Here is a 24,459-nt window from a genome sequence, read left to right as displayed (position 1 = left end):
AGGGATGTTGTTGAAGCTGTTTGTGCCAGTCATCTGTGAATGAAATGAAAGGATTTCTCTCCAAGAAAGCTTATGAAATTTGCATAACTCATCAAAAGACAGTTATTATTTAAGTTTTGTTAGTGAATATAATAATAAGAAACGAATTTAGCCTTTATTACAGAAATCTAAACCTTAGATATGAAAATATGCTCTACTAATTGTGAGTTTTAACTTTAATGATTGGCTCTGTAGTTTTCAACAACTTTCATAAAGTAAAATTATAGAAAAGTTATAATTTGTGGGATGGTTGACAACAATAAGTAATTCCCTATATCAGGTAATTCAAGGGCTAGGTGAGAGCAAGACATTAAGTTAATATATTATTATTATCATCACAATCCGCTAAGTTCTATACAATATACTACTAAATAATGATTCACGCACACACACACTTTCATACATGCACATGCATTCTAATCTTTCTTTATCATGGTATAATAATATGTAATTGCTTCTTACTGACTGGAACAACATCAAATTGAAATGGAGTTTTATATCCCTTTTGTGGATTAACCTAATGCAGACAGACGTGTAAAAAAAAAATCGACTAAGATGGATACATAAGAATAGGACTTTAAGAAATACAGCAATCTGATTGGTTAAAAATGATTGATTCCAAATCAATTCTAATGATTAGACCAGTTAAAAATCTTATAGTTATTTTAAGTCAAGTTTTCATGAATTTGGCCTCTGCTTTGTGAAACCATCTCAATACAGTATTTATTTCAGTCAGTATGAAGTAACATTAATTTATTTTTCTTTAGAAATTATTAGCATATTATATACATGGCTTAAGAGCTGTATATCACTAAATGGTGAAGTTTCACTCAAATATGTAAATCTATCTTTACAAACCTATTAACACACATTTAAATAGTCTGTTTTATTCAGCAGTTTTTAACATTCTAGATAATTATTTTGTACTAATTGAAATGTTTTAATAGATGTAACATATACTTTTTTTTACATTTTATCTTTTCATCATCATCTTACTTTTCCACACTTAAAAGGCTAATTAAATGGTGATTTATGTCCCAACCTATTGGGAGCTTTGCATCCTACTTTTCTGCACCATTCTGAATGGAAAATTACATTGCACATATATTGCATTTTCTATCCACCAGAATATCCTATTGACATAAGTGAGGTAAAGGAACATATGTAAATTTCAATTTTAATGCTTTACTCAGGCAGTTTACCAGACATCACCCATCAAATCACCATAATCTTCTCTATGTATCAGAAAATTTCCTCCACAGTTTACTTCAAATCACCAGAGTATTTCCTTCATTCCATTTTACAAAAGAGCTCTTCGAAAGTAGATTCCAAATAACTTATTTCTTGGAGGTTCACCAGTACAGCCGCCAGAGTTTCTGAGCACTGTCTCAATCGACTATTTCAAGAACCACATTAAATCACAAGTAACAGAATGATTTTGTATGTTAACTGAATAAAATTTAAGCAATAAGATTGGTTGATAGATATAGTTGTTTAACATTTTATAATATACCGGTAAGTTGATCAACATGGGTAGATGCTAATAAAGTCAAGAATTTTTACCAAAATTATGATATTTCATACAATGGGCCACAATATTTCTGACAACAAGTAGCTGAATTTTACAATTATCCAGTGTCGTCTGGAAGGTGATTAGGTGCTGTGGGTGTGAATCCTCCTCAAGATAAGAAAAATGATGATGCCTGTGCCAATGCTTCCAAGAGCTAGCCTGGTCGGCTTTCACCCCCTTATACCTAATGTTAATGTTTTTGATAGCGCACCACTGAATTTGAGTTGAAATGAAAATAAAGCTGAAGCAAGAATCTAAGAGAATAAAGTTCACACGTCCAACTGGTAACAGAATTAATAAAATAACTAAACCAAACATGGTGGTGTAACGTCATCATGTTGGAATTCCAAACTGAGTTCGTGTTTGTTTTATTTTTTCTAATCGCTTAACAAGATGTTTGTTCTGATTGGTTAATTCTTCCACTTGTGTTTGCGCTTCTCGTAACTGAAATAAAATTCACGAGTTGAAATGAAAGAATACATCATATTGGATATTTGTTTCTTTCAATACATAAATGATATTGCGAATGATTGGAATAATGAATGTACAAGTAATTCCTTGCAGTGTGCAATCAGGAAAATCAGTCTACTTTTTCTTTCTTTCTACAAACAGTCAATGGATCATTGAAATGCACAGCCTGTAGCGCACAGGACCTTGGTTTATTGTCCCATCTGAACTACTAGACAGTATTTCTATGTCAGGCCAATCATAATCAAACCTAGATCTTAAACAAAGGTTAAACCTAATAAATAAGTTCTGTTAATCTACAGAAATTAAATAAAACCTACCTCTCTCTGTAAGCGACGTTTTTCTGTTTTGAGTTCGTCTTCTAGTTTCTCTGAGGCATCAGAATCAGTTTTATACCGTTTTATCTGGGTTTCTAATCTATTTACCTAAAAATAAACAAAGTCATTCTTTTAATCAAATATACAAGTCAATGCTAAGTGAGGATTATTTCCTAATTGTTTACAAGACATGGTTTAGTTTTCACTCATCCAAGAGTATTGAGCTCATTTACACAGAGAGGACCACATACATAGGTTTGAGCTCATCCTATGTATGAGTCATACGAACATAGAGAGGGTGTTTGAGCTTTGAGGGTAAAAAAGGATGAGGATAATACATACAGTTCCTTCTAAGGTAGCTAAATCTTGATCTGCTTTTTGTAGTTTACATTTATAATCATGTATCTGTTTACTGGCCTCACCTGTAGGGTACAAATAACATTTATTATTTATATATTTTAACACATTCAAATACTGAATCTGAACCTTGAAATCCCATAACAATTCAAGAAGATTGGGTACATACGTTGGACTTCATATAGTTGTTGTTCTGGGCCATTTATAACCGGTACTTTGGACGTGTCTTCACTTTTCTTAGATTTATTTTCTTCTATATCGTTCTTTAACTTCTGAATCTACAAAACAAACAACAAAAGAACATGAAAATGGCCTTCAGTTATGTTAAAGCCAAAATAGTTAATACTTTATCTTACTTGAATTTCCTAGCTATTAAAGAAAACTGAAAAATTATCTCACCTCCGTATGAAGTTGCTTTTTCTCCTGGGCCAGCCTCTTTAACTTCTCGTCTAAAAGTAGATACATACATAGAGTTACTTATTAATCATACCAATATAATATATCATACAATAGTATACAATTTATATAAACTGTGAATGAATATATGTATAGCATTAACCAATTTCATATTGTCAAACTTTAATTTGTGAATACATGTAGGTTAATTAGAGTACAATTGCTAAAAAAGAATGAATAAATGAATAAATTAACAGAGTGAATGAATGAGTATAGATTAGAATGAATGTTCAAAATCAAATTACGGTTCTATCATATGGTCAACATGCGTTACAGGTATAAAATCTTCATCAGGAAAGGTAGATTTGGAGATGTAGGTAAACTTTCCAATATAGGACTTAGAACAAAGTAAGCTTAATGAACAGGTGCAAGAGATCAACACTGAGAATATTCTATAATATAAAGACTTTAGCCTCATGAATAAATGACCTAAAATACAGATGTTTTTTAGAAAAGGTTATAAATAGTGAAGTATTGCTGTTCTATTGTTTTTTTCTCTTCAGTCAAACTAGGGTAAGAATGTACCTTCAAAGGTTAAAGCTTCAGTCAACATTACAATATACTATTTACTGTTTTAGTACTTTAGGGTCAAAGATTAAGGATATCATAGTCTGATAAAAGCTATTTAAATATGCTTCCATTTCTTCAGGAATTCCATATGTCAATCTATAAACCTTTTAGATCTGATTGAAAAGCTATAAGTTATAAGGTAATGCTGCTGTTCTAACCAAATTTCCCTTATTGCACACTGCATGGCAGGTATGATTTAATTCTTCTTTTGTTATATATTTTGTTGCTGTATTCCCTAATTATTTTATCTGATGATGACGTGTGTAAATTTTGTTGAACTTTTTTAAAGAAGTGTGATAATATTGTCATGTGTTTGTGATACGATTTCATTTAAAAATAGAATGTATCTAGTGTATCTTTAAATGAAATAAACATAGTTATGAGTAAGTTATTAGTCATATTACATACATTATATAAATAGCTAGTCCTTTTACTATTAGCTTAAACACATCTATATACCTTCTCTTTTTACATGTATATTATTTTAAATCAAAAATTCACCGTAAACATAATTTAGAGCTCTTTTGGATACCATTGCCGGTTATGTCCAGCTAAAGCTATAGAGTGTTAAGTAAACATGTGACAGAGATGCCTTTAAGACATATGTTCTACTCACAACATCTAGTTTAGATTAAATAGTCTCTTCATAGGAGGTCAACAGGAAATGTTCCAGGTCATGAACTAGTCAGAAACACAAGCTAATGGGATATAGATGGCTTCCACATATTCACAATTACTATTATACAAGTATTGCTACCAATTTCATTATTCTTTCCAGGAGATTTTTGGTAATTGCTTGTTCAGATTTGTATGGTAATTGGATGTAATGAAATAGAATGTCCCTTAAATGCAATGAACATACCCTGCATTCAAATGGAAATATAGTTTTAGACAAAGTTGCAAATAACTAAATACAGACTGGGTGACTGAAAAAACACACAAAAACTTAATTTAGAAAAATCATCAGATTTGTAAGAATGGCAATAATTTGATATTGATTTAAGTGATTCTCCCATCAGAAACTATAACTGAACTAAGTTATGTTTTTGTGTGAAACTTTCCCTTGCACTTATTTGGGTTAAAGAAGGGGTCGACACAATACAGTGTGCAATAAGGGAATTTACAAGCATAATTGATCTACTTTTGAGGGATCACACAGGCCTATTTGTTTCCCATCTACTCTTTTTGAAATATCATGAAGATCTTGTATATCAAGAACAATAGTCAGATAAACACAGACCAAGCTCTGTAAATAGACTGACTAATCTATACAATATACAAAATCTTAAAATAGACACAATTTGAGCCACTGTCCACAACTGTAAATAAACCTAACATAACTATTTAGAATTACAGTATATGTGTTTTTGTTAGTTTATCTTTCCTAACCTCTGTCACATTGCTAGTACTCAATTCTTTTGAAATTTACAGTTATTAGTTTCTACAGCCATTCTTTGATTAAAAGAAGTCGCTAACATCTGCATGCATTTACCGAGGATTGCCCAAGTGTACTCTTTTCCTCTATTAATGTCATTTTTGTCAATTATGAGCTAAGTTTTCCTTATTTAGTCAAAATATAGTAAATTTCTAAATTGAATTAACTGAATTGCCATAATAAAAGTTTCAATGAATGAACATTTCTATACACAAGCCCTTAAAAAATAGAACTACTACAACAGTTGTTACTGAAATATGACCTACTCAGTGCAAGTAAGGAAAACACCACTGCCATATAAAAGAATAATCAAATATTATTACTTGGTAGGCCCTACTTTGTAAAAAACTTGAACTATTGAAATATGTAGTACATTTAGTTTTGACACTTCCTTCAGCTAAGCCACCAATGGGACCAAAAAGTAAGCACTCTACAAAATATCAGAATTTCGTTAAACTAAGCTTTTTCTTTTTAAGTCAAGGAAGTCAAATTAAGCCAAGTAGTGTCAAATAAGACTGTATGAGCTACATGTGTAACCTTGGTGCAAAAAGGTCAACAATAAGCCAAATTTCATGAATGAAGTCAGAGTAGATTAGTAAAATGAAATTCAAGCCATATTGTCTAAACGGGAAGTGTCGTCTGCCACACCTACATTCTAAACCAATGACTGCTCATTTCTCATGTCAACAAAACTCCTGTTTCAAGGTCATTTCTAATTATATGCATAGTGGCTCAAATTTAATCTAATTGATGTTTGTGAAATAAAACACAAGAAAAGTAATAAAATATAAGTTTATTTCAGAATTTTGAGTTATAAATATTTGAAGCCATGACTAAAATTAGATTGCCACTATGCATTGATAAAAGAAATGAACATGAAAAAAACAATTTGTTAAGTATTCAAAGCACATATTTTACTAATATCTGACCATACAGTCATCTAATCTATAAAACTGCTACTCTAACACTTTTTAAAATGAAAATCTGATGTCAGCTTTATCTACAATTAGATATTATTGCACCAGCAGATGTGATCACAATATACCTTGCAATGATGTTATATAAATTTAAATATAATATTAAAACAGACCAAACATCAAATTTCAATATTGCAAAGTGATAAATTTCTATAAACTCATAAAGCCATTTATACCACAATATTCCTTTTACTGTTTTGAAAAGAAATATGGTACTTAAGAAATTACTTTGCTTATTAAAATATCATTGGAATATCATTTGGAGTTTCACTTAACATTCTTTAATAAACCCCCTTAATCAACATTTTTAAATCTAGGATAAATTCTCTAAAAACAAACCCTTATTTTGGCCATCAGCAAGTGGATATATAACAAATATGGCTAATGAACTTAATGCAGATATACTAGGAATCAATATCTATACACTTATATAAAGGGATATACTCATCTAAATATTGGCTTTCCTTATAAATTTCAACAAGAGCTCAATTTCAGTATTGATATCATAAACCTTCCAGAATGAAAATTCTACTAAATTTCAGAATTCCATTCCATTTGTTGGGAAAGTAAGTATTGAGATGACCATATCCCTTGAATAATATAAATAACATATTTCGAGTATGTTTCAATGCTATGAATAATTATAGTTTTAAAAAAAATTGGCATTGCTAATAGATATATATATCTATATATATAAGTAAAGAATATGTCAATAGAATTATGTATTTATATCACAGAAAAGTCATAGTCTAAATTCTACAGCCACTCTACATGTCATCTAGCCCTGGATGTATTTGTTTAATCTGATTGGATTACTTATGAGATAGTGAAGATATCTCCAAAGTTACAGATCACCGTTTTTGAGATACCCCTTCTCTTACAGAATCCAATCAAATTCTACTTCACCAATAACATGTCTTCCACGGCAATAAAGTGGCATGTGAAGAGTGAGCCATGGATTTTCATAAATAAGAATAGCTTCACATCTACAATTTGTTCTTTATTATCTTCAATTTTTTCCCTAGATTATAAACCTAGTCTTTCAGGTATAACACATATCCACCAATGAACTAGGCCACTTCTTCAAGAATGCTATAGGCTCAATCTACCAGCCAAAATAATACCAGAACTTAAAGATAATCAGTGTTAAGAATTCTGTTAAGGATCTTTACTGATTGTCAGAAAGGTATACCATCAAAAAAACAAAGCCAACTTTTGAGTGAAGAACAAATTGAAGACATGAAGGGAATGCAGGAGCCAATTTCTCAATAACTTCCTCCAGTTATCTGATTGGTTGGTAAAACTAGTTATCCAATCAGATTACTGTGCTTCTTAAAATGTATCATTGTTGTTGAGAAACTGGGTCCAAAAAACATATAGCACTGTCATGAACTGAATTAGAAAATATTTAACATATCAACAAGAGTGGCAATGCCACTATATGTAAATATATTTAGTTTAAATCATTCAGTTTTACAACACACTTGGGTCCGATCCACAAAATCCTAACTTTAGATGATAGTAGTGTTCCAGTCAAATGATTGGTTAATCACTAAAATCTTCATCAATCAAATTGCTGTTTTTCATAAATATGGAATTTATCCAAGTTTAAATTTTGTGAAACAGGGCCCCATCTAAATATGATATGAAAGAAAATAGGGTAAAATATAGGCACTTTGATTGGACGTATCTCTAACTCAGAATCATATCAGCCAGTCATGTCTGACTGCATCTAGATATTTTTAAAAGATATTTGACATGTAGCTCTTAATGTACTAAAATTTTGATTGAAAAACTGATAACAACACGCTGGCTATAATAAAAAATTCCAAAACCTGTAAAACAAATCAAATCAAAACAAGTCAAAATAAAAACTTATGAAAACTTAAGACATTTGTCAAAGAGCTCTATGTAATCTAAATTGATTACATGTCACTAAATATATGGAAAGATTAACTTTTTTGATATATTGAAGAGTTGTGAATGGTGTTTGTATGTAAATGATATGCAAATGTAGATTTTGAATTATAATTAGATTTGTAATATGCACATACATTATACATTATATATAAAAATAAATATTAAGCATTAAATATATCTAAACATGTCATTTGTACATGATAAAGTAATATTAAAGGAAAATTCAGAATTAATCAGAAATGGAAAAAAGAAAAATCAATTTCAAAAAAACTTATATCAATTATAAATAAAAATCAATTTTTGTGACCAGAAGCATTAAGTTTTTATCAAAATAAAATCTATGTATCAGAGAGGCACACAGCTAAACTCAAACCTACACAATTCTGACTAAAATCAAAGCATGAAATAAACTAAAATGAACAACTCAAATATATACAAAAATTTGAAAACAAAAGCATTTTGAACACCTTATAAATTTGAAAACTAGCAAACGACTAACAATTTAGACTAAAATCTCAAAAAATAGGAATCACAGAGTAAAAACATTAAAGAAGCAAAATAATTCTAAACTCAAATAGACAAAACACACACTTAGCAAACACTTCAGGATTTATTCCTATTAGCTATTTTGATAACTCAAAAATACATATAGATGCAAAATTGATTTAATCTTTAAATATCAAATAATGGCAAGAGAAGAGATCATTTTAGACCCTGCTATTATAGACAACAGCTTTATTACTTACCAAATGCCAATGTCATTTATCACTTGTGACCAATTCTGATAAATATCAGTATGTGACCAGCTAGCAAGACAAAAGTGAATCACAACTTTAAACAGCAATCAATTTCACAAAAGCTGAACATGTGTTGAATCAGATAAAAAATAGCTCAATCAAGACAATAAGTTGAAAGAACACAAGGATGTGGAAATGGTAAAAGACAAAGAATCTTGGAATGAAATTAAGTACCACCAAAATCTTTTCATTTAAAAAATCCTTTGAGGAATCCCTTTTTCTTTTGTTTCTCTCCACCATTTTTGTTATGATCGTCTTTTGGACTTGTTGTCGGACTGTGTGGAACTTCTGCAGAATCTCTATCAGATTTCTTCTTCTTTTTGGATTTTTTGTCCACTTTAGGTGATTTAGGGGGTTCAGATAGTTCAGGAGCTTTAAGACTAGAGAAAGAAGATCTACTTGAAGCTAAACTTGTGGTTTCTGTAACTGTTGGACTCGGCAGGGCTGTGGCACTATCATCTCCTAATACATCATCTATATCATCAAAGCTGTACTCTTCATTATCCACAGATTCATTTAAATCAACTGCTTTCCCTTCATCAGATTTGGAATCTTTTGTTAAGTCTTCTAACGATGCATCCAAATCTGTGGTCATTATTGTGACTTCAGAAGTTGTCTCAGCTTCTTTGACTGCAGAATTTGCCCGAGAGTCTTTAGCTGCATCTAAAGATGTCTCCTCAAAGGATGCATCCAAATCAGTAGTCATTTCTTCTTTTTTGCTTTCAAATATGGGCAATGTCTCCAACTTGGAATTATTTGCTGAGTCTTTTGATGGTTCTTCATATGTTTCTTCAAAAGATGCATCCAAATCTGTAGTCATCTCAACTTTCTTATCTTCATTTGTTGTAGGCATCTCTAAATTTACCTCTTTTTGATTCTCATCATATGTTTCTGGGTCATTTTTCTTTTCTTCTACAGTTGAAACTTCTTTACTTTTAACATCTTTAACAGTAAATTTCTTAGATCCTTGCTGCCCCTGCTCGTTCTTGAGGTCTCCATCACCCCCTCGTTCATCAGGCTTCTTCTTTTTCTTGCTCCTGCCTTTTTTGCCAGATTTTAATCTCTGTAATTGAGCTAACATCTCAGCTGCTTGATCAATGAGGTCTACTGTTGGAGATGATTTTGAAGAAGGAACAGATTTTGCGTCTGCTTGTTTGCTTTCTTCTGAAGAATTGTTCAGTTCAGACTTCTGTTTTTCTGTGTTACCTCCCTTTTCATCATTGGAAATATTTTCATTTTGTTCTTCATGTGTCTTCACAGCTGTGGCATTAAAAGATAATGATGCTTTCGGAACATCTTCTTTAGACTGTTGACCTGTTTCTGATTCTGAATTTTCCCCTGCTTTATAGCTTGATTCAGAGTTTGGAACCTCTCCCTTTAATTCTTTCCCATCAGGATTCCTATCCACAAGAGTTACATCTTTAGATTCTTTTTCTACTTCAGGATTCCCATCCACAGGAGCTTCTTCTTTAGAGTCTTTTTCCACTTCAGGATTCCCAATCACAGGAGCTTCTTCTTTAGAGTCTTTTTCATCTTCAGGATTCCCATCCACCGGAGCTTCTTCTTTAGAGTCTTTTTCACCTTCAGGATTCCCATCCACAGGAGCTTCTTCTTTAGAGTCTTTTTCACCTTCAGGATTCCCATCCACAGGAGCTTCTTCTTTAGAGTCTTTTTCATCTTCAGGATTCCCATCCACCGGAGCTTCTTCTTTAGAGTCTTTTTCACCTTCAGGATTCCCATCCACAGGAGCTTCTTCTTTAGATTCTTTTTTATTATCAGGATTCCCATCCACCGGAGCTTCTTCTTTAGAGTCTTTTTCACCTTCAGGATTTCCATCCACAGGAGCTTCTTCTTTAGGGACTTTTTCATATTCAGGATTCCCATCCACAGGCTTTCCATCCAAACCAACTTCTGAAACCGGAGGTAAATTAACTTCTGGCAATTCTTGTACAACATTCCTTTTGGCTAGTGAGGAATAGTCAGAATCTGGAACATCAGATTGTTCCTTGGAAAGGTCTTCAGCGTTATCTTTTTCAATTAAAGATTCTTCTTTGCTTTGATCGCTTGATTTTTCTGGATCAGTCTGCCTATTAGGCTCTTTGTTTTTTTGTTTCTCAATGTTTTGCTCATTATCTGTAAAACTCACTGGCAATTCCTCTACAGCTTCCACAAATTCTTCTTCCTTCTCACCAAGTTCGTCAGGCGTGTCTTCAGCTCCTTCAACCTCTGCCGATTTGGCATTGATTTCTTTTTTCAAATTAGACTCATCAGAATCATGCTCTTCGACTTTTGGATCATTTGAGGATTCATTTGCTTCATTGCTTGAAGCTTTAGGTGTCACAGGATCTGATTTGCTTTCATCAAAATCTACAGATGATCCATCAATGTCAAATTTCACATCTTCTACCTCAGCCTTCTTTTCAGATCCAATTTTTTGTTCTATGCCAACATCCATGTCAGTTGAAGCTTCAGCACCATTGGACAGATCTTTAGTCTTTTCAGATTTAATATTAATTGTTCCAACGTCCACATCATCAACACTTGAGCCCTGATTTTGGTAAGTAATGGACCCAGACTTCTGATCAGTTTCAACTGGTACATCAGAAACAGTTTCCTTTTCCATTGACTCAACTTTCTTTTGTCCTGATTCAGAGCCACTTACTCCAAGCACACCAGATATGGCCTCCAATACACCTGAAATTGCGCCTAAAGCAGCAGAACTAGCTCCTACAATTGAACTACTTTCAACTACATTATCAACAGACTCCTGCTTGCCCTTAGACTTGCCCTTATTTTTCCCCTTCTTACGCTTCTTTTTGCCACCCTTCCCTTCTTCCAAAGGAGGGTCTTTTTCAGAAATAGTTGCTTGGACTTGTGCTGAGTTTTGATCATTTGCATTGGAGTTTTTGGAATCTGATCTTAGATCTAGATTATTTGAGGTTGATATTTTGGAATCTGAAGTAAAATTTTGATTTGAATTTTCTGATTTTGGTTCTGAATTTTGCAGTGTGTCTGCTGAGACTGAAATATTTGAGTTGTTGTTTTGTGCATCTGCAGATTTTGTATTAGTGTCTGGTGGAAATTTTTGAGTCTCTGATTCATTTTTGCGCTTTTTATTTTTCTTTTTGTTCTTTTTAGATTTTGAATTTTGAGGTTCCTCTTTTGGAGGATTGGGTCTTGGAGAGTCCAGTTCAGAGCTTTCAGGGCCAGACGACCCAATTTGGGACGGGAATTTCAATTTTTCAACTTCTGACTTAGGTGATAGTGTGTCATTTGATTTTAAATTAAGATTATCAGGGATGGCAATATTTTCAACTTCAGATCTTGATTTCTTCTTTTTGCGCTCTGATTTACTGGCTGGAGTTGGTTGAACCAAAGAGCTCATCAGATCTGCATCAAGAGTTTCTGAAGTGATTTCCTTTATGTCAGTTTTCTCATTTGAAGAGTCAACAGTTTTTACATTGTTTGGGGATGTGTTGAGATTTACTTTTTGGTCATCATTGACATCTGGCAAGGGAGTTGATGGCAAAGGAGTAGATGGAGCATCAAAAAACTCCTCGCAATCAGAAACTGAAGATTTTTGACCTAGAGTGGTGGGAACAGAGAGAGAATTGGTGGAAAGAGCTGGCGGTTTATTCTTGGATTTCTGATCAGGGGATGGTGGAATTTGATCATCTAATGTGACATTTTCTAAAGCATCATTAACGTCTTCTGAATATTGGTCAAGGGCTGAATCGCCCTCAGACTGGGATCCCTTAGTGTCTGATTCCACTGTACTTTCCCTACTGTCTCGTGGCAAACTCAACTCATTGGTCTTAGCCTGCTCTGAATTTCTAGCCTTATCAGCATCAGCCAATGATGTGGAAGGTTTTAAAAAGATTCGCCCGTCGACTTCGTCAGATGCAGTGTCCTTTTCTAAATTAACCAAAACTTTTTTATCTTCTTCTGAATTGAGCTCGGAAATGACAGAGTCAGGGTGAAGCTCAACACTTTCTTTTACATGAGGTGTGTCTGATTTTTGTCCTGTGTCATTGACAGTGTTTTTTGAACTATCAGATTTTTTGTCAGATTTTGAATCAGGGTCTTGCCCTGAACTTAAATTAGTTTTTGTACCTAAAGATCCCTCCCCAGCCTTTTTCAATATTTCAATGGTTTCAGCAGAAAGTAAAGCTGCTCCTGTGGATATGGAGCCACTGGGAATAGCTGACTGGTCTTTCTGTAAGGACATTTCACCAGATTCTGCTGTTATTATCACTAATCCATTTTCCTGAAAGTCAAATAAATTAACATGAATCATGATTCTTTTTTCTGGGCTAAAAATCTCAATTTTTTCCTTTTCATCCCTATTGAGTATTATGCCTATCTTTTCATACATTACGTAATTAATGGATGTACCGGTAACTAGCAAAGCACCTCATTTCACCTCAATTTGGTCAACTCAAGATCCATTGGGGAGAAGCATAAGATCTAGCAAAAAAGTCAATACAAAAGTTCAGCAAGTTTTATGACGATCACCTACCTTTAATAATTTATCTAAATATTCCACTTGTGATTTCATTAAACTATGTTCACCACTTAATTCACGTAACGATCGCTTCTGTAACTCGAATTCCTGTAAAATTAATCACAGGAATAAAAAGAATCCAGATTTTAAGGAATACAGATATCTGTTAAACATTCATTCAAACTTAACTTTAGTAATCATTGTCAACATTTATTCAATGTTGTAAAATTTGGAAAATTAGAAATTTTGTTCCTGCACCCACAGATTCATGTCATATTGATATGTTGGGACTAAACATGAAATGACGGATTCAATTCCAATATATAGAGGCTATATGACAATGCTGAACAGGAGTGAAGATACTCACACTACACTTGGATTTATATTCTCTCTGTAATTCTAAATATCCTTCTTCATGTTCCTCAAACTGATCTTTCAACAACTCAACCTGATAAACTAGAGACTGTTTCTCATTGTCCAGCTGGGCACTGGTCATCATGGCATTCTTAAACTTATCTTGAAGATCTCGTAATTCTTGCTGCAAACAAAGAAGAATGTAAAACTAACTTACAACTTGCATAACAAAGAGCAGCAAAACAAATTAAGAGGCATAGCAGGGAGTGGTACAAGGAAAATTCTGCCAGGAGCAGTTGTACTATAACACCTTTTACTTTTTCTATTTTAAACAATTGAAGGATCAAATACATTCTGTGAAAGATCTTCTGTTTTTCAATTTGACCTACATCATTAACGTGGGGAATTGGGTTGAAAAATCTGAATTGTAAATAATGATCCATGCTGGGAAAGATTTCCTAAACTCAAGTTTGGAGGGTAAGAGTCTTGATTCCAGAAGCTGCTTTGACAAATCAGAAGATACCCTTTCTAACAAGCAGCATTTTAACTTGCAGACTAAAAAATTATAACCAAAAACCAACAATAGATACACGATTCCATGCCTGCCTTACCAGTTGAGCATGGTGTTCATTAATTTCATAGTAAATACTTCTAATACTATATCTAGCTCGCCACATTTTTGAATCTTTACTTCACTACAGTAATCCAAAATAGTTAGTCCTGTACAAAACACTTGAGGAATCTTTAGATTATTACTTCTCAAAGAACACTTTGATTTCAATTTCAAAAGCACATAATATAACTATCTATTTCACACTCCAAAAACCTAATTCTTTTTTAATATAAGGTAATTGTTTGATATAAAACTGCATAAAAAATTATTTTCCATTAAACTTTCTTTAAATTTTGCATATTTCACGTTCTCTTCACAAAGAACACTGATATTCTATTTTAATTCAAAACTACACACAAAAATTAATTTAATAAATAATAACTTTAATTATCATTCTAAATAATCACTCATGCTTTAAAATTACTCAAAATCACTGAAAGTTTATTCACATTTCAAAAATACTTCAGACTTAGTCACTTGAAGAACTACAACAAATTTTCCTTTTAGGATTTTTCAGTCCCAAATGCTCTACTAAATTTTGCAGAATTTTAATATGATTCCCATTCTGAACTCCACAGTAAAAAGAGTAATATTTAAAGTATATTTGAACAATTTTTATCATTATTAACTAGATATTAGATGTTTGAATATTCCTACAATCAGTATCAAGATAAGAGTTTTATAGATGTTAACTGCACTCCTGGGAGGTTATTATCTGGCTTTACCAAGGGGGAGCGAGTCTTCCATAACTATCCTTTGATGCCAAAACGTTGATATCATTTAAAACATACCAAATTTTATGAAAATAGGTTGAAAGTCAATGACCTATATAGTATTTACACTATTTAACTTCATTTTTCATCACATACCTACAGACCAAGTTTTATCATATTCAGTGGAAAACTAAAGGATTTATGTCATTTTTAATCTTACCTTATAATTTCTATCTTTAGGATCTTTGGTTGTATCACTTTCTGTGGAATCTCCACTGCCCCTCCGTGAATCATATTCTCGAACCTGAAAAACATTCAAATACAAAATTATTAGGGCAATGTTTCAAGGAATACTTTAGAATGAACATAAAATTTAAACTTGGTCAATAGTGTATTAATTCATTAAATTAAGTATTGAAAAATGTTAAAAAATATTTGTCAAAAGTAGTCTTTAGTTTCATGGATGATTCAGTTTTAAGTTTAAAATATTTATTGAATAATAAGAGATTCTGTTGTACAGTTGACACCAGGTAGGTCCACTGATGATTATATACCGGTACTCCTTTTGACCAAGATTACAAATTTTAATTTATTGGTCATCCTAAGTGATAGTATATCTTTAAGCCAAGAAATTCAATGCTGTCAAGATTTCAAGCATCACAGATAAAGATGCTGATTCCAAATAATTCTTACTGATATAAGTTATCATGATAACATGAAATAAAAATCAAACTTACAACAAACTTTGTATATTTGTGAATATAGCTTCATAATTTAATATCCATCATTTAAACAAACAAATTAACTTACAATAAAATAATGGTACAGGCTTATATTATATAATCACTTCCTGATTGAGAAGGTGGGCATTTTGGAGAGTTTACTTAATCAGATAATGAGAGATTATAGTTTCACTACCGCAGTAGTCTTTATATTCAACAAAAAAAATCTTGTTTTTAAGTCAACTGTCACCTTTTGTCATCAAAAAATTCAAGAGTTGAAAAGAGCGGTCTATTTTTTGTGATCAATTTTTGGAGATTCAGTGTAAAATAACAATAAGTTGGAATTTTTTTTTATCAAATTTTGGAAATTCTAGAAATTTATCAACAGGGAGCAAGGTGTTTTAGTTTCATTATCTTATGTGTTTCTTGTGAATGTAGTTTCATATTCAATAAAATCTGTGTGGGCAAATTTCACTTTCAGTTAAAATTTCTTCCTCAAAATTAAGTTTTTGTGAATGTTCACAGAGAGTGTTCTTCTAGGTATTCCCAAAACTTTTCATGATTATTTTAACAGTTCCGGCCTATAGAAATCAATTTAACTAGAGTAAATTATTTCAGTCAGAAAAGGTACTTGTGCATATCAAGTGTAATTCAAAGCATCATACAAGCAGTCCACTTAAAATGAATAGCATAAATAGATATTGAAATCAAGAAACCAAATGTTCATTTCTGTACTTTTACACGTCAGTACCTATAAAATTTGTCCGTTGGATTATTAACTGTTTACATAAATATCAATGAGTAGCCTACTGGTCAAGCCTTGGTCAAATTAACCACTCATGTATGACTGAGAGTACAAATTGTCTGAAAAAATCTGTAGACTTTTAATTGTTTCAAATGCTAGATAGTGTGATATGAATAATTGATGGTATTATACTAGTATAGAAAATTATTCTTGATAGAATCTTGAACACCTGATGTACTGTGACCTGGATGATATCATTTTAACAGGTAATTTATTCTACCTAGAAAAGGATTACATTTTATTGAATTCTTCTTATTGTATTAACTTATGTTTCATATCTAAATAATGTGTACATACATTAAAAGGATAGTGGGCAGAGAAAATGTACATGTGAGGTATTAAAAATTCAACCTAAAAATCAATTACATTGAACATGTAAGAATTTGTGGTAGAGGAAGGGTCATCAATAATGAGGGATTAAAAAGTCATCAAATATTCTAGATAGAGATCAATCAATTTGTATCAAGTATTGGTCATTGATTGGTCAAATCAATCATTTATTATCTGTACTGGTCATTGATGAGTTCATTGATTGGGGTGGCTCACAATATCAACCCAGGTTGTAGACTGAAATCACCTTAAGAACAGTCATAAATTTGAATTAGGAGTCTAATTTTCAAAATATTTTCAGTCTGGTGAAGCTGCTTTGACATTTCTTTTATCAATACAGAAAGATACACTAAAATAAAATGCAAAGGGGTGCCATAGACAACTTTTATGCACATAATTGGATATGTGCAATGTTGGATGTTTTTTCAAGTCCAAAGATCAAGGGATCTTCAAGTTCAATTTAAACAGTCTGCAGCACGACACTTTGTTATATCATTCAGAATTCTAAGAAAAATACATTATACCTCAGACTTACCTTGGTTGAAGATGCATTAGACTGATTAGCTTCTTTTTCTTCTGCCTACAAAATAAACATTGGGCATTTAATTGATTAAAACGGCCTTCAAGGTCTATGTATGAGTATCAGAGAAACTGGCATCTGGTTCTCATGGAAAGTTTACCAAAGCACAATTTGAATTGTTGGATATTTGCATGTGAAATGAGCCCAAACTGTAGAAGTCATGTAATGACCTGTATCAAACAGAATTATATTGGTTTCTATCAAAATATATAGTTTTGAAGATATGTTCAGAAACATGGACCATTACAAAATAACAGACTTACTTCTTTTTGTTGTTTTTCTATTTCTTTCATACGAATTTCTCTGGCTTCTGCTCTGGCTGCTCTTTTAGCAGCTAGTCTCGACTCGGCCTGAAATTACACAATAACAAAGTGAAAATACTAGAATCAGCATACATAAAATATGTTAAATATGTGTAAGAACATGGTGAATAACAATAGACACCCCCTCCCTCCCCCACCGGACCTCAATCTGTAGAAAGGTAATCAAATACCAATATTTACAAGACAAAATAAGTAACAAGATAAAGAGTGGGTGGGGTGGGGGATTGTAAGATAAGAACATGGTTTATAACAATAGACACCCCCTCCCTACCTCAATCTGTAGAAAGGTAACCAAATACCAATATTTACAAGACAAGATCTATAAGTAACAAGATAAAGAGTGGGTGGGGTGGGGGATTGTAAGATAAGAACATGGTTTATAACAATAAACACTCCCTCCCTCCCCCACCCTACCTCAATCTGTAGAAAGGTAACAAAGTACCAACATTTACAAGACAAGATAAGTAACAAGATAAATAGGTGGTGTAAGATAAGAACATGATATATAGACCAATATATTACTTCACCAGATGTTCTCAGATACTTGATCTACTACAGTCTACCAGTCAGTTCATTAATGTTTGACTAAACACTTTAATATACATGTATTCATTTACTATGAGGCTAGAATGACAATGTTGTTTAATTGACTAGAGTTCATCAAAGCTGCCATTTTCCAACTGACATACATCTACATATGTACAGATATTTAAATGACAAGAGATCAGATGGCATCCAAGTTTCTATAAATAACTTGAATCAGATGGCATCCTAGTTACTTTAAATAACTTGAATCAGATGGCATCCTAGTTTCTATAAATAACTTGAATCAGATGGCATCCTAGTTTCTATAAATAACTTGAATCAGATGGCAGCCTAGTTACTATAAATAACTTGAATCAGATTGCATCCTAGTTACTATAAATAACGTGAATCAGATTGCATCCTAGTTACTATAAATAGATTAGATCAGATTGCATCCTAGTTTCTATAAATAACTTGAATCAGATGGCATCCTAGTTTCTATATATAACTTGAATCAGATGGCATCCTAGTTTCTATAAATAACTTGAATCAGATTGCATCCTAGTTACTATAAATAGATTAGATCAGATGGCATCCTAGTTACTATAAATAACTTGAATCAGATGGCATCCTAGTTTCTATATATAACTTGAATCAGATTGCATCCTTGTTACTATAAATAGATTAGATCAGATGGCATCCTAGTTACTATCAATAACTTGAATCAGATTGCATCCTAGTTACTATAAATAGATTAGATCAGATTGCATCCTAGTAACTATAAATAGATTAGATCAGATTGCATCCTAGTAACTATAAATAGATTAGATCAGATGGCATCCTAGTAACTATAAATAACTTGAATCAGATGACATCCTAGTTACTATAAATAGATTAGATCAGATGGCATCCTAGTTACTATCAATAACTTGAATCAGATGGCATCCTAGTTACTATAAATAACTTGAATCAGATGGCATCCTAGTTACTATAAATAACTTGAATCAGATGGCATCCTAGTTACTATAAATAGATTAGATCAGATGGTATCCTAGTAACTATAAATAACTTGAATCAGATGGCATCCTAGTTACTATAAATATCTTGAATCAGATGACATCCTAGTTACCGGTACTATAAATATCTTGAATCAGATGACATCCTAGTTACTATAAATATCTTGAATCAGCTCAGCTGATGTTTAGACAATGGTAGAGAAAATTAAACACGAGTTTTTATCTGAAGGTAGTATTGTTATTATAGTATCAGATATCAGATATAATATATTGCACCTATACCTCTTACCAACTGATGCGGCATACAATTAACAAACCCTCTTCTGGAAAAAGAATCCTATGATCAAAATTGAGAGACAAAACATACTTAACATGTTAGAAATCATCCTTTCCAACAAAATAAATTGGGAGAGGATTTCTAGAACACTCCATCAAAAATCTATCAAGGATCAATATCAATCTGGGTTCAATTTAAGGTATATTAATTGCATCACAAGTTGCTAGTCAAAGAACACCTTTTAAGTAAGCTTACTGTCACAAGGTTATTAATTTGACTGTATGATTCAGGGGACTAAACACTCATGTTAAAGATGTAATGTGACACCTTATTCATACTTAAATTCTTTACCGCTACTGACAAGATCGATTCTCCTGTCTCCCCTCATTACCAGATAAAAGATTCCATGGCACCAGAACCTGTTATTGACAGGAGAATAAATAAAAACAAACATAATTTTTCTTATTTGCACACTGAAATATTATTCACTGGTAAAATACCACTTGAGGTTTCTACTTTTATCTACAAAGCTCCTTTCATTGGTTAGCATCAGTATTCACTAACTTCAAGAATTACGCTGTCCCTTAGCAAACTTTCCTAATTACTCACTGCATAGTGTTTTCAAATTTCAATAATTTAAAATATTTAACAATAGATATTCACATTAATTTTGTGGCAAATAATTACCAAAAATCCACTGAAATCATTAATTTTCAGAAAGCTAATACTTTTTAATAAGCTACCCTTGTTTTCCTAGCTTATCTTCAATAACCCAACAAGGCACAAAATAGTTTGGTAAGATGGAGGGTAAGGCAAGAATGTGGAATGTTTGAGGTCAGAGGGCTGATCTTACCAACCTCTCACTAAGTGAGAAGAGTGAGGTCCAAAATCAACAAGAAAAGGTCAAGACAGATTCTTGATATCCACCTGACTAAATTCTGAATAAGATTTAATCTTTTTATATAACACTATTAGCTTTAAATATTTTGCAAAGATAAATAAATCACAAGGTTTTGAGGTCAAAATGAATGCTAAGAATTGCTTCATTTTTTTTTACTTTGAAGAAGGAAAAAACCAGTGTTAATAGATTTTTTCTTTATTTCGGGGGATCATTTTTGATTGATAACAAACAATTTAACTAAGTTTTGTCAAAAACCATAAAAAATACCATTTCCTACAGTCTAACTACATTGAGCTTTGAATTTATTTTTATGATAGAGAAATACAAGAACAGTGATTTTACATTTGAAATGGAATAATCTTCCCTCCCAAAAAATATTCACATGAAAACTCCCCTCTGAAAAATCAGGTTTACAAATAATAACTTTTCCACTGAATGACATTTTCATCAACCCAATCACAATCTAAGTCTCTCAGTAGTATTTTGTAAAATTGATATTTCAAATCATATGAAAGGGTTTGCCAGAAAACAGTGTAGTCAGAGAGCAGAGTATATACAAGCAATCGAATCACAAATCAAATTCAACTAAAAGATATATGTTATAAATAGGTAAGTTATCTAATAAACTGGTAGTAAAGTGTAAAAATGTGACCTGACGCTAATAAATATAGATTTTAATGCCAGGTTGAAACATGTGTCTTGTACCAGTTCCACTAGAATCCATTAGTCCAGACATATATAAATATAGTTTACTGCTGGTTATTTATTTATTCAATGAAAGATTATCACGAGTACTAGTACAACTCAGAGATTCAGATAGGACAATAAATTTACTTCATTGCACACTACATAGAGGGGCTTCTAAAATTTTAGCCTGATGTTGTTTTCTGGCAAGTTAAAACTCCATTTAATTTCCCAATGATCCTCCCCTGTTTCCACTATCAACCTGATCCTTTTTCTTACCACAAGAAACTAAATATGTCTACTATGATTTATATTCACCTTCAAGGAGTGTTATCTTATGACCTACTTGAAAATATTTACAAAGGAGTTATATCAACGACTAATCATGTATTATTATTGAGGGGTGTATCTTCCAAGTCATTTTCAGATGCTTGCTGTTCCTTCCCCCCTCTCCTCCTTCTAGCCCTTTTTCTTCTGTATCATATTATTGTAGAGACTATCAAATCCATGGTCTGAAGATTACTAGAAATACCTGTAACATTAGCATATTGCCACTTCATAGGGATTTGTGCAAAGGGAACTAATTACCAAACAATACAAATCACAAGTAAAAATGGTCATATGTGATTAAACTATATCAAAAACATTGAAGAAGAATCATATAAACTATGGTATGTGACTTCTCTAAAAGGGGATGGGGGGATAACAGAAAAAAATTTCAGTGAGTCAACACCAGACTAATGCTCTAAAATTTATTGGCCGTATATGTACATTTTTCACACTTTACATCGCCATTTTTGCGGGTTGATTTGAGCCTTGAATATATGTAGTCTTCAGAAGTACTAGAAATGTCCTAAAATAGCAGAATTCCTTTAAAAATATCTCAAACTAGGAATTTCTCTTTCTATTTCTATTAGATGTCTTTTCTATATATTATGGCAGAGTCTCAAGAAAAAAAGACTAATCTTTTCAAACTTGGAAATGGATACACATGGATTTGCAGGCTCAAATTTCGATGGTGAGCTGTGAACACTATTACTAAAAAATTTCGATTTCTGAGACTAAGGTACGATTGGTAGAAAAAAATGGTGTGTCTGTCCCTTTAAATTGCTAGTGGAGCTAAAAAGTTTGCGAAGGTGTTATAATAATAATAACATGTATTCAAGCTAGTCAAGATGGACAGGTCTAGCTAGAGGTCAATATAAAACTCATATCTGTCTTATGGAATGTCATCTTTCTTGTTTTGTCATCAGACTTTTACCATTTGTTTATATTTCATGGTATATCACAATTCAATCAAATACTGTATCAAAAAGTTTAGTAAACTATTAGGAAAATTGTCAGATGAATTTCGTACCCCATACTCTATATAAAATTTGTATTCTTGTTCTTGATAAAAAAAAAAATTATTTTAATCAACTAGATATATTTTTCTAACAAGACCTTTGTATCAATTGATAAAACTTTATTTCAGCTCCCAGCAACATAGAATCACAGTTTTAATTTTAATGTTTAAAAATAAGAGAGGGTATATGTTAAACAAGTCAGCTGTCCTGGATTACACAATTATTGACATATAAGTAGGCTTAGTATATTGACTATAGTGATATAAATCACACATCTTGTTAATCTCTACATGTCAAACTCACTCAATCAATCTTGTTTTCACCCCCAGGCCTTTCTCTTTCAAATTTATATCAAGAAATTTAGAGGCAAAAATAACAAATTCCAACAAAATTAACAAACTTTAGCGGCAAAATCAACAAATCCTGCCAATAATTTAGAAATTCAAATACTTTATATATATATCGGTATAGAAATTCCAATAAAACATTGTATTCAATCAGCAACTTGAAGTATAGTAAGTAGATGAAAATAGCAAGTAAAAAGATTTATATCAAATTCTTTACATGGTCAAAACAGTACTATTAGATCCAGGATATTGTATTACTGTAATATAAGCTTACAAAACATGTCTTCATGCAATTTCATTAGTGAATATTTTGAAGAATATTTTACTTTTACTGAATGATCACTAATAACTGCCAAGTTAGAAATTCTATTAACGAAAATGAAATGGTGAAATTAAAGAATATTAAAGTTTAACATGAATCTTCCTGAAAGTCAAAAATAAGTCAGAAATAATTTTAGATGCACCTAAAGAGAATTGAAACAGAAGTCATAAGTTGATGAAAGACATCTGTAGGTTATATCAGATTAAGACAATGTTTATTTCTCTAATTACAACCGTTAATTAACAGTATATTTAACAGTATATCTAACGACAAACTTCATTAATTAACTTGTTAGTGCTAATTATATCAACATTGTATCACAGAGTATAATATAACCACATTTAATACCAGTATCAGCTGAGAGAAATTTGATAGTACATTATAGTAACACCAGCTAGCTGATCTCTTATTGCCAAGAAAAAAATATTGTACAAATACTATTCTTCTGCATTCACAGATTCCCTATAAGCTTACTTTTGACACATATCCAAGGAAATTATAAGCCAGAATTACTGCCAGAAGCAGTACACTGTATGTGACATAAGATGATAAATTTTCTCAAGAATGCATAATAAAACTCATGTACACTACCTACAGAGATATTACACACCAGACTGAAGCTGTCAAAAATATAGTGTCAGTCATGGTGGAAAGTTCTGACATGGAATCAAACTAATCATCTGTTTATTTGTGACTCTACCCCCTATCCCCCTACAGATGTTGCACCTTAACAGAAAAATTAAAGTGAAAATACTAAACGTAAAGACAGAAATCAGAAAAGGGCCAAGGCAAGGGGTTTACAAATGTGAAGATAGTATTTTACCTCTGCAGAAATTTGGTTCAATGCCTGGTCTTCTGCTGAATATTGCCGGACATTTGCCCGCTGTCTTCCTTTAGATGAACTCATTGTCTTAGTCTTTAATTTGCCACAAAATATATTATCACACTGTTTACTTTCCTGCAAAATTTGGCAATTTTATTCCTTTTCTAAAATGGTAAAACACACCCCACACGTCGAGTTTGAACATAAGGTAATTCCTTGGTGAAAAATTACAGAACACGTCAAAATAATGGAGAAAGTCGTTAGATAAAACAATTCGAAACCTCAAGACATTTATCGTATTTATCCAACAGGGGTTTTAAGAAACACAGAGGGGATAAACTTCGTCATTTTTTTAATCCTCACAAACC

The 24,459-nt window shown here is 32.1% G+C and overlaps 1 protein-coding gene across 1 annotated transcript; it reads right to left on the bottom strand.

Moving 5' to 3' along the window:
- Window positions 1–1,385: 1,385 nt before the first annotated feature.
- On the bottom strand, window positions 1,386–24,175 carry LOTGIDRAFT_238061 (hypothetical protein; the record flags this gene model as incomplete). The annotated part of the gene is made up of 10 exons (XM_009048813.1): window positions 1,386–2,053; window positions 2,398–2,502; window positions 2,737–2,816; window positions 2,921–3,029; window positions 3,151–3,200; window positions 13,020–13,173; window positions 13,778–13,948; window positions 15,311–15,394; window positions 17,791–17,877; window positions 24,092–24,175. The coding sequence occupies 10 exons, from the start codon at window positions 24,173–24,175 to the stop codon at window positions 1,943–1,945; spliced, it is 1,035 nt and encodes a 344-aa protein (XP_009047061.1). The 3' UTR covers window positions 1,386–1,942.
- Between the last annotated feature and the right edge of the window lie 284 nt (window positions 24,176–24,459).

The sequence above is a fragment of the Lottia gigantea genome (genome assembly GCF_000327385.1).
Source record: "Lottia gigantea unplaced genomic scaffold LOTGIsca_129, whole genome shotgun sequence".
Taxonomy (NCBI): domain Eukaryota; kingdom Metazoa; phylum Mollusca; class Gastropoda; family Lottiidae; genus Lottia; species Lottia gigantea.
This window is presented reverse-complemented; position numbering and strand designations above follow the sequence as displayed.